Raw genomic sequence first — 22,671 nt, forward strand, 5'->3', positions numbered from 1 at the left:
TCTAGGACCAATATGTAAGAAACATTTTTATGATTAAATAAAAACTCAGAGATTTTCAGTATCAGAATTGTTCCGTTGACTTGGCTTGTTCTGAAAAGGAAGAGAAAATCTTTACCCAAAAGAAAACTCATACACTAGCTAAATGTTGACAGGATTTGAATTTATTTGCTTTTTAAAGATTTTTACGTATGTCCAGTCTTTGAGGACACATAGAAACAATGTATCAGAATCATCTTTGGCTTCTAATAAATATTTTTATATTTATGCCCATTTGAACATAATTTCATGATTCTATAGAAAAAGAATCTATTAATCTTGTTTACATAAAGAAGAGTTCTCAATACTTAATTTTATGCCTCTAAAATACGAATAATATTTGACCGGTCAGACTGTAGATTTACTTGGTTAATAAATCTGTCACATCAGTTTACAAATGAGAAAGAAATGTATGTGAGTAAATGTTTGTCCTATTTGGTCTCTTGTCCAGAAATTCTGCTTGTAGCTATTCAATCTATTGTTTCAGAATTGCTCTGGTAAGAGATAGACATTCTTTGGCAAATGTGTTGGCCGATAGGATGGAGAGCAGAAATGAAGCTCCTGGGAGATTCAGAAACTCCTGCTTCTGAATACCTCTGAGCAGTGGGCAAATCAGAAAGTTGGAGCAGGAAAGCACTCTGAAGCTCACATCAGTGTGGGTGACAGCATGATGCTGCCTTACTGAGGCCCGGGGAACACACACAGGACATGCTATCTGAACAGAGGCAGAAGAGGAACTGCTGTTAGACATTCTACATCCATCTTAACAGGGAAATTATTCATTTGCTTAACATACTTTATTACGTATATTTGAGGTTACAACATAATGGTAGGGAATATATGTATATATCGTGTATATATATTATATACTTTTTCCATAGTGAAACAGATTAACATATTTATCATCTTATGTAGTTATTGTTTTGTGAAAGAAGCAACTAAAAGTGACTTATTTTAGCAGAATTCCCTAATACAACACAGTTTTATTACCTTTCAATCCCACTGTGTATTAGATCTCTAGACTTGTTTATTCTGCACATCTGCTTTATATCCTTTAACTTTATTTGCCTGTTTCCTCTCTCCTGACACTGTGTTGATCAACATTTCATTCCACCTTATATCTGAGATCTTTTGGCTTTTCACTGCATGTGTACGGGCAGGATTTGTGTTTGCCTTATTTCACCTAGTAAACCATCTTCTGGATCCACCCATGTTGTGCAAACGGCAGGATTTCCTTCTTAAAAGAGGAATTATATCCACATATCACATTTTTTACCCTTTTGTCTATCCAAAGGCATTTGGTTTGTTCACTTCTTGGCTATTGTGAATAACGTTACAGTATCATGGAGTGCAGAGTCAGTAGGAATCATTAGGAGCTGGCGATCTCACCCTCTATGGAGACACTGCAATTGCTGACTTGTATGATAGTTCTATTTTTAATTTCTTTAGAAACTTCATTGTCATACCGCATGTACCAGTCTGTATTTGCACCAGTGGTGTACTAGGGTTCAGTCCTCTGTACATCCTCAGCAGGATTTGTTACTGCTTGCCTTAAACAAATGCATATAGATAGATGTGTGCACATATCTTTGTATATTGAGTTTGCATGAGCACAAAGGCCAGAAGACACTCAGTTGTCATCCTTAGGAACACCATCCTCTTCCTTTTAGACAGGGACTTTCAATGGTCTGGAACTCACCAGTTAGTCTAGACTGGCTGGTCACTGAGCCCCAGGGATCCTTTTGTCTCTGCCTCTCCAGCTCTGTGATTACAGACCTGATACCATGCCAGCATTTTCATTTGGGTTCATTGAACTCAAGTCTCCAACTCAGGTTTACTAACTGAGTCATTTCCCTAACTAACCTTTTAATGTTTTTTGTTGGTTTGTTTTAAATACTGGTTATCTTTATGGATTGTATTAGTTAGCTTTGTGTTGCTGTGGCCAACATATCTGGCAGGACAGTTCGGGGAAGAAACATTTATTTTAGCTCATGGTTTCAGAGGGTTTGGTCCATAATTTCTTGTCTCCATGTATTTGGGCAAAAGCATCATGTTATGGAAGACAGCGGTGTGCATCGTAGGAGACAGATAACAGGGAATGGGACAGGAAGCAGCCAAGACCCATTCTCTTTGTCCTCCTTCTCTCAGCCCCTTCTCATATGTTTCCTTAACCACCCAAATAGACATTGCATGTCCATACTATTGCATTTCACATAGGTGTAGAATGATAGCTCATTGTGTTTTTATTTCTGTTTTCTTTTAATTATTGATGTTGAGTATCTTTTCATATACCTGTTAGCAATTTTTATGTCTTTTTGTTTTTTTAAGGTTTTTTTTTTTACTCATTTTTAAATTGGGTTAAAACAAAGGTATTGAACAAATAATAAAAAAAAAACCTTTCAAAAAGATAGACCTAGGACCAGTTAACTTCATACCTAAATTCTACCAAACACTGAAAAAACATAGCCAATGTTTTTTTTATTTAAAAATCTGTTTCATATATTTTGATTATGTTATTATGTTTTCCCCTCTCCCAGCTTCTCCCACCTCCCTACCAACTCAACTTTGTTTTTTCTCCCTTTCAAATGGCTCCCCAAAACCACAAAAATAAAAATAAAAACTAACAAATGAAAGACCAATATGACAAAAGAAAGCAGAATGAAACAAAAAGTCCACAGAAAAACCATGAGTTCATTTGTGTTGGTCAACTATCTCTGTGCATAGGGCCTCCCCTGGAGTGGGCTTGATACACTCAGTGTCACTCCATTCAAGACAGCTAATTTTCCTTTTGCCAGTGGGTATCAATTGCAAATAGTTTCTTGGTTATGAATGGGACTCCATGTCCACTTCCCCCTCTCAGTGCTGGAACCAAGCCTGATTGCCATTGTTTCTTAAACTCTTAAAAAAAAAACAAACCGAATACCTTTAAGTACATTTTATAAGGCCAAGATCACCTTCACACCTAAGCTAGACAAAACAAAAAACAAACAAACAAACAAAAACTGTAAGTCACTGTCTCTAAATACAATGCAAAAAAATCCTCACTAAAACGTTACTAACTGAACTTAGCAACACATACATGATGACCAAGTGGGAGTCACCTTTGCATGAAAGGCTAGATTAACATTTTCAGACCAGTCACTATGATCTGCCACATTGACATAGGAAAATTAAAAAACCACAGCATCATCTACATTGATATAGAAAAAGCATTTGGCAAATGTTCATCATTCTTTCTGGATAAAAATTTTTAACAGTTCAGGTACAGAAGGAAAGCTTTTCAGCATAGGAAAGGCATGAAGACACTACAGTTGATGTGATCAGGGTGAAGCAACAGTACTTTTCCATTCAAATGAAGTGCAAGGCAGGGATGTTCACTCTCCCTATTTTATAAATTAAATTTTATTTTATTAGAGTATGTATATGTGTGTGGAAGAGAGAAAGAGAGAGTGACAGACAGACAGACAGACAGACAGACACACACACACACACACACACACACACACACACACACACACACACAGGAAAGAGGCAGAGACAGAGAGAAAGGGTGGGGAGGTATGTGGGATGCACATGCCACAGTTTGCCTTTGGATATCAGAAGACAACTTTGTAGAGTTCTTTCACCTTTACATGGGTCCTGAGAACCAAACTCAGGTTACCAGGAGTTACTGGCTGAATCATCTAACCAGCCCACTCTCACTGTTTCTGTTCAACCTAGTTCTGGAAATACTAATAAGAACCAAACAAGAAAATCAGAGTTAGGAGAGGCATTTTTTACTTAAAAAATGTAGTAAAAAATTTATAGTAATCAAAACAGCAGCTTCTTGACATAAAAACAGGCAGAGCGGTGGAACAGAATCAATATCCAAGAAATAAACCTTGACAAATATAGTCAACTAAGTTTTGGCAAGGACAATATGGGGAAATGGATAGTCTCTTCAATAAATGAAGCTGAGAAAACTAGATATTTGCATGCAAATGAAATTTGACCCTTACATGTTTCACAACAATCAGTTTGCAAGGTACAGCACATCTAAACATGAGTCCTAAGCTGTGAAACATGTAGAAGAGAATGTAGAGGGAAGCTCCTTGCCACTGGCCTCGGAAGTGACTGTTTGGAAATAAGATGACATTACACTAAAGCTTCTGTCAATAGGAAACAATCACCACAGGGAAAATGGTTACAAACCACACACCTGATAAGGGTGTTAGGGTACATCAAACCCTTCTAACTTAGTAGCAGGGATGGAGTATGTTGTTTATGGATTCTGTTGAAAATCTGTGAATATGTATGGTTTTTAAATTCTCTCTCTCTCTCTCTCTGTCTTTGTCTCTCTGTCTCTGTCTCTGTCTCTCTGTCTCTCTCTCTCTCTCTCTCTCTCTCTCGCGCGCGCGCGCGCGCGTGTGTGTGTGTGTGTGTGTTGCACATGGTATATTCCTCAGTTGCTTTCCACTTTGTTTTGAGACAGGATCTTTCACTGAACCTGAGTAGGCTATTACTCACGGGGCTAGCCTGTCAGGCCAGTGAGCTCTGGGGCTCCACCTGTCTCTACCTCCCCCATAGCACCAGGCTTACCTGGCTTGGGGTGCTGAGGATCTGAACTCAGGTCCTCATGCCTGCGCAGCAAGCACTTTCCCCCTGAGCCATCTCCTCACCCTTGAGAACATGCTTTAGGAGTAGTGTTTATAGTGAAGAAACTCAACTACATTTTAAATTGGCCTTTACACTATGAATACATCTTACGGTTTTTATAAAAAATTTCTGCTCACTGTTAAAGAAAAAAGTGCCATAGCATCATTATTGCTAACACATCCATTGAACGATGCCTTATGCATTTGACATGGGACTTTTCTACACCTGCCAAGGAAAAGTACTATTTGCCCTGAACATAAAGGCTGTTATTTGCAGATCTATTCCTTTGCTCTGAGTCATTGATGGTTACAGGTTTTATACTTATCCTGCAATACAAAGCATTTTCTTCTAGACCCAAAGTTCAATCATAAAATGTATGAAGGAATATTCCAAATTATCTTTGTCTTGATTCATGTACTTGAAAAACAAAGTCAAGCATTTGTAAGATTGTTCTCTCTCTCTCTCTCTCTCTCTCTCTCTCTCTCTCTCTCTCTCTCTCTCTCTTTGTATGAAATTGTCAAAGAACAATTTTAATTAATAAAAATAAACAACTGGTCCTAGGTATCTAAGACTAGAAATACATTTCTTTAGCAAAATAAGGATATTTAATTTCCTATGCTAACAAGTTTATTCCACTTCAGAGGATGAAAGTATATTTTATACCTCCAAGCCAGGTGAAGCTATCTATAAAACATGCTTTTAAAAGTATCTGGACTTGGATGCCATAAAGACAATAATATGCTCCTTGTTGCTTCTGCAGATTTCCCAAGGCATTCTCCAAATGTGTACATTCTTTCTTCCTTCTTCAGCTCAGATCTTTCCAGTTTGCTTCCATACAACCAGTGAGCCTAGTTTGGTAAAATTCTGTACATAACAATACTAAACTCGAGAAAAAAACTTGTACCCATTTATTCCCCTCTAAAAGTGAGACTACTTTTAATATTGCCTTTGAACTTTAACAATTAGATAGCTTTATAAAATCAAACTATTCCTTCTTTTAGTGAAGTGTATAAGAGATATTTGCTCTGAGACCATTAGCTAGTAGGCTAAAGCTTAAATCATGAAATCACAGCAATATGTTTGTTCTACACTAGTATTTTTAGATTTTTTTTTTTTTTTGGTTTTTCGAGACAGGGTTTCTCTGTGTAGCTTTGCGCCTTTCCTGGAACTCACTTGGTAGCCCAGGCTGGCCTCGAACTCACAGAGATCCGCCTGGCTCTGCCTCCCGAGTGCTGGGATTAAAGGCGTGCGCCACCACCGCCCGGCGTATTTTTAGATTTTTAAAGCAATAGTTCACCTTAAGAAATACTAAGCTAGGCTTATTGTTGCTGGTTGTAACCATGTTATAGTCCAATTTTCTTTTCAGTATGAACTTTTCTTGGTGGAGTATTTTGGTTCTAGCTGCTAATTTTCCTGTGATTGTCAGGAAGGTGGTAAGAGTTTGCTGAATGGTGCCTTCTTTTCTGCCCACAGCTCTCATGCGTGAAGCATAGTGCCTCATTAGTCCAAGGACCTTGTTGACCAGAAGTCGTTTCTTACCAGCAGTCTATCACATCCCTTTGACCTGGTTTTCTTTCTCACGAAGTGGAAACATCTCTTTCAAGTTATTTTTGTTATAAATTTAAGCAAATGGCTGACCATGGCTTGGATGAAATACCTTCACAGTGCCCCCACTGTGCATCTTCTCAGGCTGATCTCCTTTGTGTGTGTTCAACAGTCAACTCTCCAGTTTTGGTGGTAGAAATGTCACAGACATCGAGTATTGGTAGTACAGACAATTTTACTACACAAGAGAGAAAAAAAGAAAGAAATACCAGCAGAGAACCTTCTGTGAAAGATTTGGTAAATATTGAAGATTCTACTACACAAACTGACAGCCCGTTCTTCATTCCCATCCCTAGGTTCTTCCTTGTCCCATGAGCCCTTGTCAGCTAATTCATTGGCTTCTTAAAGTTCTTAAAGAACTATTTGCTTCCCACAGCAGAGATGAGCAAAGTTGGTTAGTTACGTGTTTTATGATACTTTCAGTCACTGTCAAAATTATTTCTTAGGATCCCAAACAACTAACATTATTATTCCAGCTCTTAAAAGCTGTTTATACAGCTTTTAAGAGCTGGAATACAGCTGGTTAAACTTCTTTTTCAAATTTAACCAAATAGGACTTTTTGATAGTTTTCTTCAACTGATAGAGAGATTTATGACAAAGGTTCAAGTGTCATTGTGGCTTCATTATCTAAAATGAAGCTCTAGTTATCAATCTCAAATATAAAATATACTTTGCAAGGTTGGGTCACATGATTTTCAAATAATGTGGGATTTCTAATCAAACTAATTTGACTGTATTTATGGGTATGAAGAGCATAGTAGAATGCTGTATTTAATCTAGCACAATTTTGGTGACAGGAAACAGAAGTTTAGGACAAGCCAGGCCCTCATTCTTCACCTGAACCCTCTGACACTTGCACACTCACCTGAAGGTCTTCTTCAGCCTAATGTGCCAGTGACTGGCACTGCACTCTGGATCTGAAAGACAGTAAACGATTTTGTATACAGTAAAGACTCTGGTATCCATTCAGGCTGATCACAATTAGAGTGCATCATTAATAAGAATGTTACATCTTAAGAGTTATTTTTCATAATTCCCTTTTGGTCCTAGACCACAAGAACTTCAAACCTGGAGAGGAAAAGCTCTCAGCCACAGTGGAGTCGGAGCAACGTCACAGAAGGGAAAGTGCTGCACGTCAGAATGGACAATGGAGCAGATATCGAGGTATGCGGGAGCAAGCTGAGGCTACTAGAGATGGTCAGCTCTCTTCTTTTTAAAATTTTGTTTTTATCTTTCATCTTTTTAACAACATTTACTCATTTCAATTAAAAACTTTTCACGATATATTTTGATCATATTTTCCTCTCCCCCAATTCCTCCCAGATCCTTCCCACTTCTTACCCACACAACTTTATCTTCTTTCTCTCTCTCTCTTTCAAAATAAAACAAGTAAAATCCCCACAAAAACACAAAACCAAAAATAAACAAGTAGAAGACAAAAAAAGACAAAAATGCCAAAAACGATATGAAAAGCGCGCGCGCGCGCGCGCACACACACACACACACACACACAAACAAATAAAAAACCACAAACAGCAAAACAAACAAAAACCATGGAGTCCATTTTGTCTTGGCCAAGTACTCCTGGGCAAGGGCCTGTCCTGGAATGTGGTTGATACACTCAGTGACACTGGATTGGAGAAACTGATTTTCCCTTTGTCAGCAGGTATCAATTGCAAATAACTTCTTGGTTAGGGGTGAACTCCATGTCCATTCCTCCCTCTCAGTGCTGGGACCTCTCTGGCTTGAACCTGTGCAGGTCTTATGAGTGCTGTCACAGTCTCTGTGAATTCACATGTGAACCTAAGACTAGCTAGGCCACAGGCCCTGGGGAAATCTAACACTATTATTCTGCTAAAGGAACATAGCAATAAAATGACTTCAAATGACATAAAGTTATACCCATAGACCAGTGTCTTGTCCCACCCTCATCAGGGAAGCTTCCTGCAGTATATGGGAATTAGCACAGAGACCCATGACTGCACATTGTGCTGAGATACTTCAGAGCACTTAGTTCTAAATATGATGTCTTCATTAAACCCCTCCCTTTATGGCTCAGGGATCTATGTGGAAGAGGAGGCAGAGGATTGTAAGAGCCAGAGGGGATGGATGACTCCAAGGATAAAGACACAGCAGACCTGAACTTTCTTTCAGGTTTCCTTGAAGCCAGTGGTTTGTGACAGAGCTGAGACAATTGAAAACAGTCTCTGAGGAAAGGAAGTAAAGACCATAGTAAAAATTTTAAGCACATTGAAGTTTTTCTAAAGGAAATGCAGGGCAAGCATGAGGATCAGAATTTGGATCCCTGGCACCTGTATAGAAAGTGGGGGTACAGTGACACCTGTGTAGAAAGTGGGGGTACAGTGACACCTGTAGTCCCAGTGCTGGGGAAGAGGAGACAGGCACTAACCGGCTGCCAGGTTCAGTGAGAACCTTGTCTCAAAAAATAAGGTGGAAAATGATTGAAAAAGACACCTGGTGTTGTCCTCTGGCCTCCACCCACTCTCAAACGCATGTGCATGCACACCCACATGCGCGAACATGTTACACATAAGAAAAAAGGCAAAAAAGAAAGAAGGAAATATAACTACTTGAAAATTAAAACATGTCCCTTTAAAATGTGATCCAAGGAGCTATGAAAAGAATAATAAGAAACATTGCATAAGTATTATATAACTTTAAAAATTATTTTGTTAATTTATTTGAAGTTATTAGGAAAACCTGAAACATTTGACTTGCAAAGTATAAGCCTTTTCTGAAATAAAAGTACTGTATTAAAGCAATATACAAATTTACCAACTTTTAAAGTTAGCCATAAGAACCTTTCTAAAAGCAAAATGTGTTCATTGTGAAAATGTAGATGTAGGTTAGAGATGACCCGTTTAATATTCACCATTGCTTCATTTTATCCTATTTCTCTTTATGAAATGGTACAATATTTAAGCTTATGTACACTTTAGAGAAATAGCCTTCAATAGGAGAGTTGAAGTTTAAGCTTCTTCCCTGTTGACAGGCTCACTGTAAATACTTTGAGAATAATGAACAAAGTTACAGTTGTTCAGGATTTTGCCTGTAGCTTTTCTTTATATTTACATATCCTTCTAGACATCAGCATCAACACCTCCACATAGACCCATATTTACCAAGGGATCAGGCTACATGTGCTTTTTATGTTCTACACTATTACAATTTCCTGTGTCAATGCAAACCTTTCTAAAATACCATTTTTATCCCATTCCTTTAAAATTAGTAGAGATCAGAAGTCATTTCTTTTTTATTTTCATCATTTTGGGATGATATATCAAGCAGTTAGTTGAACAAAAAATTAAATTATAAAATATAATTGGATATTCTCTACTTTAAACATTTGACTTAGACCAGTGTTATAATACTCTATCCAAGTTATGGTTCTGTATGTTTAGAGAGAGATAAAAGTTTAGGTTTTAGGGGGGGAAATTTGGAAAGAAACAATAAATATGATTTTGTTCTGAAGAAAAAAAATCCAGGCAAATAATCATTTTATTGAAGATATAATCTATAAAGCATAGGTAGCAGCTGCATGTAAATGAACACAATTTAAATGTCTTTGTTTTTGGAACTAATTAAGTTTTCTGACTTTCATTCTCACTGCTATGCTATTATATGGTATCAGGGAAGAAGAAGGGATGAGGTTTTTAAAAGACACAAAAGAATAATTTTTCCATAAGCAGCCATCTTAGAATTCAAAATGAGCCAGAATAAGCAAGAAAGTGGTAGTAGTGTTTGGGGACCAGTCATCATGCTGAGTAAAAATAAAGGGACAGTCACTGTGGTGCAGCTCAGCAGGGAAGCGCTTCTGGGGCACTCAGTCGTCTAGAAAAGCAAGACAGAAATGAAAGGAGAAGGAAGTGTGAGCAGAGCAGTGCCTGTTTCATGGTGCAGGTGAAGGTGACCACCCAGAGTTAGAGTGGAATCTCTTAGGGGAGGCTTGGGCTGTCTGACCCCACAGAAGCTGCCCCTGGCAGCTCTGACTCAGCTCTGACACCCATGTGTTAGCCCCTGTGTGTGATGGGTTCAGAAACTCATCAGTACTCTGCTGATGATTTGCATCACAGAATCTGACTCCTGCCAATCCCCAAGAAGTGAAAATGTAGGGAGTTGTGTGGTTTTTATTTGGCACTGTGACCAGAACAGTGCTGTTGGCCAAACCAGTTCATTCCCTGTTTGTAAACCAAAGTTAGATGACAAGTCAGAAAGAGTTTTGGTTTAGATCAATGGTTCTCAACCTGTGGGTCACAGCCCATTTAGGGTTGCTTATTAGATAGTTATATTGCAATTCATGGCAGTAGCAAAATTAGTCATGAAGTAGCAATAAAATAATTTTATGGTTGGGGGTCACCACAACGTGAGGGACTGTATTAAAGGTTTGCAGCATTAGGAAGGTTGAGAACCACTGGTTTAGATAATAGTATCATGGATAGTATATTTTCTTCTTGCTTCTAATTTTTATTAATTTTTTATTTTTTTCTAAAATAAAACGAATAAGGCAAGAAAACTAACACAGAGATAAAGGAGATTAAAATGAACTTTTAGGTAGAGAAGGAGGCACTTGTTCATTGTTTTAGGATAAAACTCAGGGCCCTGTGCATGACAGACACATACTCAACCATTGAGCGACATCCCAGCCTGTCTGGTGGTTATTGGTATTGATTTCATAGTGTGACTCTCAGAGTTTTGGGGTGAACTTTTGCTGAATGTATTGTTTATGCATCAAGTTCATACATACATTAATATTTCACTTTTTTCCTTATGAAAATATTTCATTTTATTATGAAATTTTATATTAGCATTACTTTATAATGTGTAGATTGAAAGAACTCAATTTCTGTATTTTTTAACTTTTCCACATTTTGCCATTAGAACTTTTGTAGTTTTCTTGCAAAAAGTAAACAATTATTAAAAGCCATTGAAATTTGACTGTGGCTAGTTAAGATGTATTGGTTACTACCGAAGCAAATACATAATAGTGCCTCTGTTTGATTTTATCCTAGAGCAGAATTCTTCCTCCCTTGAGTGGATATCTTTCAGTAATGTGTGTTCATTTTTTTTTCTTTTTGGTTTTTTGAGACAGGGTTTATTTGTGTAGCTTTGGAGCCTGTCCTGGAACTCACATGGTAGCCCAGGCTGGCCTTGAACTCACAGAGATTCACCTGCCTTAAAGGAGTGTGCCACCACACCTGGCTTGTGTATTCATTTCTAATGCCTGATGAATGCCACAGAGACAGAGGAACTCTTGTTTTGTCTCCAGGAATTCTATACCTTCGGAAGAATATTGGGACAGGGGAGCTTTGGAATGGTCAGTGAAGTTACAGACAAGGAAACAGGAGCTAAGTGGGCAATTAAGAAAGTGAATAAAGAAAAGGTAAGGCTTCTTTCCCAGTGCAACCCTCAGGGTCCAGTGCTAGGGTGGGGGTAAGAGTGGGCAGTGCAGCTTTCCATACTAACCCAAGTTGTGTCTTCCCCTGAGGGCCAGGGCTGGGCTAACTGCTCTAGTCTCCTGTGAAGGGACTGGTTCCTGCACTCAGGTAGACGTGTGTTGTCTGGAAAAGGCAAAAGCATCACCACAACCAGTATAACCAAATATGTAAACTTCAGGAGTGAATCTGAAGTCAGAACTGGTGCTCAGTTGCAAGTAAATCCTGTTGCCCCTCCTAAATTATTTGATATACTTTTCTTCTGTTGTCTCATTTAATTCTCTTTCCTTACTACTGGCCAATCCCCCCTCCAATCCAGTCTATTGTCCCTGTGTGTCTGCTGTACCCCTCTCTGTTACTTGTTGGCAGGGGACTGGGCTTCTCCTTAAGGCAGCATCTAAGATCTCAAACTTTACATGAGCTCATCAACTTTTTAAAAATTCCATCTGGATAAAGAAGCAAAATGACACCATTATGGTGTTTTCTTCTTGGATTTGTGATAACAAGTATTGGATCTATAAAATTAAGCAGTAGCCTATATATGTTTTTTTTGGTAATTATAGCAAATTTCCAAGTTTAATGAGGTGACATACCAGCTTTAATAAAGCAATTAAGGGCCTTTGTAGCATCTTTTACAATCTTTTGAACTCAAGGTAGCACACCACAGAGCTACCTGGCATGCCATTTCTTTGCTTTTTCATTGTCAGGGCTAAAGGTTCAGTCTGGGGATTTGTATTTGGAACTTTAGGAGTTACTCTGTCACTCCCATACTGATACTGGGAGTACAGTATACTAAAGTAACCAAATCAAGTGATCCTGTGATCAGTGATCCAGTGATCAGGAACTGGACAGTGTATGGTTACAGCACATACAGGTCAAGCCATGTGGGGAAAGAGCAGGAACAGAATTGAGATGAGTAGCTGGAGGTCGTGCTAACTGTACAGAACTGCTTGCTCTTCACAGGAGTTCCCTCCTCATGGCCACTGTTTCTCTGAGCTCTAGGCTAAGCTTAAAATGTGCTTTTATCCTACTCGGGTGGGCTGCAGCAGAGTGGCCAGGGTCCTCCTCACTCAAAGATGGGGCTGCAGCAGAGTGGCCAGGGTCCTCCTCACTCAAAGATGGGGCTGCAGCAGAGTGGCCAGTGTCCTCCTCACTCAAAGATGGTGAAGGGTAAACAGGAAAGGGAATTGGAAGCAGGAATGGCCCTAAGTAAAATTTTAACTAAAAAATGTTTGCCTTATGGTCAGTCTGTTTCCTTAAGAACCCTTCTGTACTTTCCCAAATTGGGGGCTAAAGGTGTTTGCAGAAATAAGTCCTTTGTTACCTCTTTCAAGAATATTTTTCTGTTAAAAAAAGACAAAAAATAAAAGAGGAGAATATTTATTATAAGGTAATGGCAAGTTCAGTAGCAGGGGAGCACCCTAGAATTTTCTACATGATTAGACAATCTTACCTACATTTGAAGGACATCCATGTGTTCCCTGGAGATCTCTTCATTTGACCTTTTGTCCCAGGCATGGTAAGGATTAGATGTTAGGAGACACAGCTGCTGTTGGATTAGTCTGAAGGCAAGGTCTCTGTCTCTCTGTCTCCTCAGTTAACCAGGGAGACCAAAAAGTAACACATACAAGTTAAATACAAGATCCCATTGCCTGCGGTGTGTGTATATGTATGAAAATATAATATTTATTCTGTTTAGTATACATATAAACAAAATCAAAGCAAGACAACAAAAGAAAAATTTTCTGTTATAAAGCTATCTGATATCCCTAGAAGATTGTTATGCTAATGTGAAAAGATCACTGTGATGGAAGGAAATGAAATATTAAAAAGGTATGCTAAAATTTGTGAGGGGTCAGAGACCATGTTGTAGCTAATTTATGGAAACAGTTCAAGAGATTGAGGCCAAATGAAATACAACTTGAAATTGGACAAGGGAAAGAAGAGGCATAATTTGATCTGATTATGGGATAAACTGCATGGTATCATTTAAGAAAGATACTGTACAGAACTGTAGGAAAAGGCATAAAATAGCTAACTTTCATACTGAGGAAAGGAGGCATGGCATTCCCACGTGCAATCTGTTTCTTCGTTAAGGCTGGAAGCTCCGCCGTGAAGTTACTTGAGCGGGAGGTGAACATCCTAAAGAGTGTCAACCATAAACACATCATCCATCTGGAACAAGTGTTTGAGACGCCTAAGGTAAAGTTCCACCAGGTGCTACAGTCTGAAGGTTGTTACTATTGCAAAACGAGTATCATCCCATTCTAAAGTAGCCCTCCGGGGCACAGTTGCTCATGTCCTTGGCAAAAGTCTGTCACCAGAGATTGATGAGAACATTCCTGAGGACTTTTATTATTGATTGTATAATTAGGTGTGTAATGATTAGATTGATGTCTTTAGTTATATGTTCTGGGTGGCACATTAGAAACAAATGTTTAAGACTAGAATAGCTTCATGCAAATCCAATAGTGAGTAGAGCTTCCTCTGAGATGGCATCTTTGTGCATTTGCTCTTAGTCTCTCTCCTAGAGACCATTTGATTATTGTCAAGATTTTGTAAGGTTAGCTTCATGATCAAATTGAAGAGGTTTACTTGGCACAATGTAGAAAATACTTTTTTAAAAAATTCTTCTCAGGCCCTCTGGATAAGTGAGACAGTTGATTAGCTTGAACTGTTTGGGAGGCACCCAGGTAGTGGGACCAGGACCTGTCCTTAGTGCATGAGCTGGCTGTTTGAAACCTGGGGCTTATGCAGGGATACTTTGCCCAGCCTGGGAGGAGGGGACTGGACCTGCCTCCACTGAATCTACCAGGTTGTGCTGAATCCCCAGGGGAGTCCTTGCCCTGGAGGAGATGGGAATGGGGGGTGGGCTGGGGGGAGGGCGGGGGCGGAAGGAGGGAGGACAGGGGAATCCGTGGCTGATATGTAAAATTAAATTAAATCATAAAATACAAATAATACAATAAAAAATTCTTCTCTCATACATTACATCCCAACTGCAGTTTCCCCTCCCCCGACTCCTCTCAGTTGCTGGGTCCCTCTCCCCCAGATCTACTCCTCCTCCATTCCCTTCAGAAGAGAGCAGGCCTCCCAGGGATATCAGCTGAACAGGGCATAACAAGTTCTTATCTCCGTCTTTCCACCGTGCTTTGTCTCCCTTCTGTCCCAGATATCATTGTTCTCTAATCTTAGCGGTAGGCGTTTTTCCCCTGGTCAACTTGGGCATCACTTGCACTGCCTGGAAGCAGCACACTATGTGGTTAGGCAGGTGGACAGATGGTCTGTTTCTTCACATCCTGGTTCCACCACTTTTTAGCTGTGAGAATATGGCCAAGTTATTCAACTTCTCTGTGTGTGTGTCTCACCTGTGAAGTGCTGACTCATCTGGTTGTTGAAGGATTAAAGATTAATGGGAGCATGGGTATAATGCATCCGTCTCATCAGATGTTAGCTATTGTTCTTCATTTTCTCTGCCAGACTTGCAAGTAGCTACTAATAGTCAATTTGGGTTGTGCATTACACTGTATTAACTGAAAGTGCTTGGCAACAGGACCACAGTTGTCCTTTTTTCTTTTTGGTGATCCTGAAAGTCAGACCCCTGGCCTTGTGCATGTTAAGCCTTGTCCTACTTCTACCACTGAGCTATACCTCCATCCCTGAATTGTGATTTCTTTTATCCCCAAATATTCTTTGAATAACTTTGTTCTTTGTCATCAGTTTTAAAAACTTTATTTGTGTGTGAATGTTTTGCCTGCATGTATGTCTGTGTTCCTTTTGCATGCCTTGTGCTCAAGGAGGTCAGAAGAGGACTACAGATTGTCTGGATCTGGAGAAGACAGTTGTGAGCCACCAAGTGGGTGCTAGGAACTGAAGCCAGTCTTCTGCAATAGTAACAAACGCTCTTAACCACAGAACCATCTTTCCAGCCTCTTTATCATCAGTTTTAGGCAGTTTGATTTCAATGAATCTTGATAAAGTTCTCTTCAAGTTTCTTTTGCTTGGGGTTCATGGAACTTCTTGGGTCTGTGAGTTAAATTTTCATCTGATATAGGATAATTTTAGTAATTATTTTGTCAAGTATTTTTTTCTGTTTCCTTGCCCTACTCTGGAAGACTTGGTACATATACTGGATTACCTGATATTGCTCACAATACACTGCTATTCTGCTCATCTTCCAGCATTTTTCTGTGTTCAATCTGTGTAATTTGTATTTTACCATAACGTCAAATTCACTAATTTTTTATAATAGCTAATGTTTTATCATCTTGTCCAGTGGAAATTCGATTTCCTTCATGTGTATAGTCAACATATGATGTTAACATACTCAGTGTCTCCCCACTTCATGAATATGATGATAGGAACTAAAGTCCTTTTCCTACTAATTGTATTATGTATGTCATTGTTAATTCAGTTTTGATAGGCCTTTCCTCCTTTGTTCTGGGTTATATTTTCTTACTATGCATATCTGTTACTTTCATATTTATTTACCTAATTTTGTCTTTTAATACGAGGTCTTACTGTGTAGGGCAGATGGTCTGGAAGTTCCTGCATAGCCAAGGCTGGCCTGGAACTTGTGAACTTCCTACTCCTGTGCTTGAGTGCTAGAATTTCAGGTGTGCACTCTCAAGCCTGGCTGCCAGTTAATTTTAATTGGCTGCCAGACATTGTAAAAATTACCATTTGCGGTGCTAGATTTTTTATATTCTTACTACTATTTTGAGGAGAGATGATATGGTCTCACTAGATAACCCTGAAATTAGTGAACTTTCTGCCTCAGCTTCCAATGGCTGGGATTACAGGCATGTGCCAACACATCTGGCCTAGTAATGATTCTTGAACTTTATTTTATGACATAGTAAGTAATTTGGAGACAGTTCAATGCCTTTGGTGCTTGATTTATCCTTTGTGAGGGACAACAGATTATCCTCTATAGGACTAGATTTACCCTTCTACTGAGGTGCGGCCTTCTGAATACTCATACTCTCTCCAATGCTACATGAATTATGAGATTTCTCTCTCTGGCTAATGGAAACACAGTATTTCTGCCATGCATAAGCACCAATGACTGTCCCCTCTGGCCTTTCACATGGTTAGTTCCCAGCTTTGGGACAAAGTACAGACTGATTAACATTCTGCTGAAGATTTGAGGAAGATTCCCCCCCCCTTGTGTTTGTGTGTGTGTGTGGGGGGGTATTTGTGTACATATTTTCCCTCTTTGATATTCTTCCCTGGAAACTTGAATTGTCTTGGCTTTTCTGGACTCGCATCTCCTGAATTCATGGAGGTCACTGTACCTGAAAGTTCTCCAAGGTGTACTTCTGTAGGCTGCACACTTGGCCTTGGCAGTTTCCAGCAGCTTCCTCCCCTCCCATCACTGCTGCTGTTCTTTGCAGGCTTATGATGCTACCTAATTCCATAGATGCCCTTCTCTTCTCATCATCTCTTATTGAAACTCCTGCTTGCCCTGAGGTGCGGCAACTCTTCAGAGGTTAGGACAATCATGGGGCTTGCCTCATGGCCTTCTCTCTCTCATAGAATACTGTTCTCTATGCTGACTAATGTCTTTCCAGTTCTTAACTTATTTAAGCAGAGGGGCAAACTAGTCTATTACATTATCATGTGTAGAAGCCCAAATCTACAAGAGTTTGAAGGCAAGGAAAATGGTCATCTATGGTTGTCCATTTCTGTGTTGTTTGATTTTGGTTCACGTGTACTAGATCTACCAATAAACGCACATGTCTAGACTTTCCATTGAATGCTTCAATTTTCAGTTGAAGCTATTCTAAGGAAATGGATGTATAATTGGTTGTATACTGCTCATCAACCACTCAGACTGTGTAGTGGTTTCTTGTAAGTCTACGTATGCTCTAGATATACACAATTGTTTCTACTATTGTAAAAGACTTGAATAATACACTTTAACACTAAAACTTTGATCAACATGCATTTAACGTTTTAAAAAAGACTTATTTTTATTTTGTGTGTCTGTGTACCACACACATGCAGCACCCTCAGAGGCCAGAAGAGGGTGATGGATTCCCCTGGAACTGGAGTTACAGATGCCTGTGAGCTGTCATGTGGGTGCTGGGAATGGAACCTGTCTTCTGGAAAAGTAGCCAGTGCTCTTTTTCTTTTCTTTAAAATTTTTTTCTTTTCATTTTACATACCATCCCCAGTTTCCCTCCCCTCCCCTTCTCCCACCTCTTTACCTCTCCCATCCCACCCCCTGCCCCATCCACTCCTCAGAGAGGGTAAGGCCTCCCTTGGGGAGTCAGCAAAGTCTGGCATATCAAGTTGAGTGAGGGCCTAGCCCCTCCTTGCTGTATTAAGGCTGGACAAAATGTCTCATCATAGGTAATGGACTCCAGTTCATACATCTGGGATAAGTCCTGGTCCCACTGCCAGGAGCCCTGCAACACAGATCAAGCCTCACAACTGTCACCCACATTTAGAGGGCCTGCTTCGGTCTCATGCAGGTTCCCCAACTGTCAGTCCAGAGTCTGTGAGCTCCTACTAACTTGGGTCAGCTGTCTCTGTGGTTTTCCCCATCATGATCTTGACACCCCCCTCCTTGTTCATATGATCCCTCCCCTGTCTCTTCATCGGCTCTCCAGTTCAGCCCAGTGCATGGCTGTGGATCACTGCATCTGCTTCTATCAGTTACTAGATGTAGGTTCTATGATGACAATTAGGGTAGTCACGAATCTGATTACAGGGGAAGGCCAGTTCAGGCACCCTCTCCACTCTTGCTAGGAGCCTTAACTGGGGCCATCCTTGTGGAATCTTGGAAATTTCCCTAGCACCAGGTTTCTCCCTATCCCCATGATGTCTCCCTCTATCATGGTATCTCTTTCATTGCTCTTCCACTATGTCCCTCATGTTCTCTGCCCCCATCCCCTCCCTTCTACCTCCCCTCCAAGTTTACCCAGAAGATACTATTTCCCCTTCCTGGGGCCCTCCATGCATGTCCCTCTTAGGGTCCTCCTTTTTAACCTAGCTTCTCTGGGGTTGTGGATTGTATCCTGGTTATCCTTTGCTTTGCATCTAATATCCACATGAGTGAGTACATACCATGTTTGTCTTTCTGGGTCTAGGTTACTTCACTCAGGATGATTTTTTTCTAGTTCCATCCATCTGCCTACAAATTTTATGATGCCATTTTTTTTAACTACTGAGTAATACTCCATTGTGTAAATGTACCACATTTTATTTATCCATTTTTTTGGTTGAGGAGCATCTAGGTTGTTTCCAGGTTCTGGCTATTATGAATAATGCTGCTATGAACATAGTTGAGCAAGTGTCCTTGTGATATGATTGAGCATCTTTTGGATATATGTCCCAAAGTGGTACTGCTGGGTCTTGAGGTAAGTTTATTCCCAATTTTCTGATAAACCACCATACTGATTTCAGACTGGCTGTACAAGTTTGCACTCCCACCAGCAGTGGAGGAGTGCTCCCCTTACTCCACATCCTCTCCAACATAAGCTGTCATTAGTGTTCTTAATCTTCTGACAGGTGTAAGATGGTATCTCAGAGTCCTTTTGATTTGCATTTCCCTGATGACTAAGGATGTTGAGCAATTCCTTAAATGTCTTTCAGCCATTTGAGATTCTTCTGTTGAGAATTCTCTGTTTAGATCTGTACTCAATTTTTTAATTTGGTTATTTAGTATTTTGATGTATAGTTTCTTGAGTTCTTTATATATTTTGGAGATCAGCCTCTGTCAGATGTGGGGTTGGTAGAGATCATTTCCAATTCTGTTGGCTGTCATTTTGTCTTATTGACCATGTCCTTTGCCTTACAGAAGCTTCTCAGTTTCAGGAGGTCCCATTTATTAATTGTTGCTCTCAGTGTCTGTGCTACTGGTGTTATATTTAGGAAGTGGTCTCCTGTGCTAATGTGTTCAAGGCTACTTCCCACTTTCTTTTCTATCAGGTTTAGTGTAACTGGATTTATGTGAGGTCTTTGATCCATTTGGACTTGAGTTTTGTGGTGGTGATAGATATGGATCTACTTGCATTTTTCTACCTATTGAGATCCAGTTATGCCAGCACCATTTGTTGAAGATGTTTTCTTTCTTCCATTGTACAATTTTGGCTTCTTTGTCAAAAATCAGGTGTTCATAGTTGTATGGATTAATGTCAAGTTGTTCAATTTGATTCATCAATCCACCTGTCTGTTTTTATGCCAATACCAAGCTGGGTTTTTTTATTACTTCCACTCTGTAGTAGATCTTGAAGTCAGGGATGGTGATACCTCTGGAAGTTCCTTTATTGTATAGGATTGTTTTGACTATCCTGGGTTTTTTATTTTTCCATATGAAGTTGAGTATTGTTCTTTCAAGGTCTGTGAAGAATTGTGTTGGGATTTTGATGGGGATTGCATTGAATCTGTAGATTGCTTTTGATAGGATTGCCATTTTTACCATGTTGATCCTGCATATCTAAGAGCATGAGAGATCTTTCCATTTTCTGATATCTTCTTCAAATTCTTTCTTCAGAGACTTAAAGTTCTTGTCATACAGGTCTTTCACTTGCTTGGTTAGAGTTACCCCAAGGTATTTTATGTTATTTGTGGTAGCCAGTGCTTTTAACAACAGCTATCTGTCCAGCCCTTCATGCATTTAGAAATTGGTGTCAATTTATATTGTAACTACTGCTAATGCAACTTTCCCTTCCAAATAGTTCACTTTCCACTCCATGTTCCTAGCCATCCTATCGCACTGTCAGTAAAGTATGGCCCAGTTTAAAAGTTTATTTGTCAGATGTTTCAGATACTTTAAAATCCTAAAGCATCCTGAAATTCAGTGAATCAGAATCGTGGCTCTAGGAAGAAAGATACGTACCTCTCTCCCTGCTTTAAACATACTGACTGAATATAGAAGTTGGATTAGCAGCTGTTACAAGAACAGAATCCGACCCCCAAGTCTTCAGAACAACAAAACTCGAGAATATATGTTAGAATGGAAACATGGAGGGTAATTATGTCTATGGCAGTGCCTAAGGAAAATATTGGAGTACCAGACCAAATAAAAAGGAGAAAGTGGGAGCTATTGAGAATGTTCAGTGGGCTATGGTGCTTGCTTCCAAGTCTATTGACATGAGTTGGATCTACATGGTAGAGGAAAACCAACTCATGTGCCTTGATCTCTCTCTATAGGTATGCTAGTGCATACAGGAACACACACACAATTAAATCAATTTAAAAAATTTAAAGTAGTTTTTAAAAAGGAGAAAGTAAACTGAGCACCAGCACTCACTGTTCTCTGCTTCCTGACCAGATGCAGTGTGGTCAGCCACCTCATGCTTCTGCTGAGGCCAGTGGCTTTCCCATCATAATAAACTGTACCTTGAACTGTGAGCTGGAACACACCCTTTCTCCTTTAAGTTAACCTTGTCAGTATAGTTTATCCCAACAGGAAAACTAAGAAACCACCTTCTTTCTTGTGTTCAGCCCATGCTCTACAGGTCCCCCTGTTAACACAGGTAGCCTATGAAGTCAGTCTGGCCTGCTGCCTGCTTCTATAGGGTCCATAAGTTCTCTATATTTCCAAATAAATGACCAAATGTAAAAGAGTAATGTTTCATAATCTTAAAATCACACCAAACTCAGATTTCTGAGTCTATAAATACAGCATTGTGTTGTTCATGGCTGATCTCAAGGCAGCTGCTGAGCTGTGCCATGTTGTCCACAGAGACCATAATGTTTACTATTGGGTTTGGTCTTTATAGAAAAATTTTGCTGTGCCCTGCTGTACATTACTGTTGTAGTGTTGACCTAGAAATGCAAAATTGACATCATACAGCTTTTACCTCAAGACTCTGACTTAAACACCTCCAATGCCTTGTTTCATATGGGGCATGGGAATCCATAGTCTTGAGCATGCTATCCAAGGCTCTTTAGAAACTTGTTCCAATCTTTCCTGTTAGCTTCGCCCTTCACCATCTTCTTCTCTACCCAACAGTCTCCATTACTGTTAACAGCGATTTACGTGTTATTTTAATAAGTGCTTTGTTCCAGGCTTTAGGGGCTTTGTGCACTGGCCACCAGCTCTGCCTGGTTTTCCTCCACCTTCCCTGCCGAGAAATCACTGCTCACACCTTCAGTCTGAACTCTCCTTGATGAGCATTCTTTATGCAGAGGCAGCCTCTCTTCCACAGCCCCATGGCATGTTGGGCTGTTAGTATATATCACATGATACTGTAACTCTACTGAACTTCCTGAAGTCAGCACCATGTCTCTTGCTCCTTTGTTCCTCTTGTATTCAGTATAATAGCTTGTATATGATATGTAGAACAGTTTCACATGAATAAATTAAGCTTGTGATCATACTTGTGATATAACACACACACACATACACACACATATAAAACTTCATAACTTTCTCTTATTCTGACTTTTAAATCTGTAATGTCAGAAAATGTACCTTGTGATGGAACTTTGTGAGGATGGAGAACTCAAAGAAGTCCTGGATAAAAAAGGGTACTTCTCAGAGAATGAGACCAGGTTGATAATTCAACGTCTTGCATCAGCCATTGCCTATCTTCATGACAACGGTAAGAAGAGGACTGTAAGCCTCACCATCTCCATAAATGAAGATGTCACTGTTGTTTGTTTAAGTGGGATGGTCTTTAGGACTCATAATCACATTGGTAGAACTTGGTAATGTAAGTGAATAACAAGTACATTTTCCATATTTTTCCTTTTAGTTGTATTTATAGACATTTTAATTAGTAACAATGTAGGCATATAATTACACTGTATATGGAAGAGCAGACAGTCATGATCATTCTTATTCTAGAAGTTTAAAATGTGGCTAATATGGTCAAAATCAAAGTAGATAAAGTGAATTTTCCTAAAATATTTTTATATTAATATTATTAAAAATGTACCTGTTCCAGCCTTGTAAAATAATATACTTCAGTTTTAGAGCAGTTT

The 22,671-nt window shown here is 39.5% G+C and overlaps 1 protein-coding gene across 5 annotated transcripts in view; it reads left to right on the forward strand.

The window, feature by feature from the left end:
- Stk33 (serine/threonine kinase 33) overlaps nt 1-22,671 on the forward strand; it is a 173,898-nt gene that overhangs the window by 94,563 nt on the left and 56,664 nt on the right. For all 5 annotated transcript variants that reach the window (XM_052711987.1, XM_052711984.1, XM_052711983.1 and 2 more), the window contains 5 exons: nt 6,145-6,513; nt 7,328-7,441; nt 11,565-11,678; nt 13,828-13,932; nt 22,151-22,289. In XM_052711987.1, coding sequence (XP_052567947.1) covers nt 6,301-6,513; nt 7,328-7,441; nt 11,565-11,678; nt 13,828-13,932; nt 22,151-22,289 — 685 coding nt within the window. In that variant the 5' untranslated portion in view covers nt 6,145-6,300. The remainder of the gene's footprint in view (nt 1-6,144; nt 6,514-7,327; nt 7,442-11,564; nt 11,679-13,827; nt 13,933-22,150; nt 22,290-22,671) is intronic.

This window comes from Peromyscus californicus, unplaced genomic scaffold (genome assembly GCF_007827085.1).
Source record: "Peromyscus californicus insignis strain IS unplaced genomic scaffold, ASM782708v3 Scaffold_4__1_contigs__length_199733344, whole genome shotgun sequence".
Classification (NCBI taxonomy): domain Eukaryota; kingdom Metazoa; phylum Chordata; class Mammalia; order Rodentia; family Cricetidae; genus Peromyscus; species Peromyscus californicus.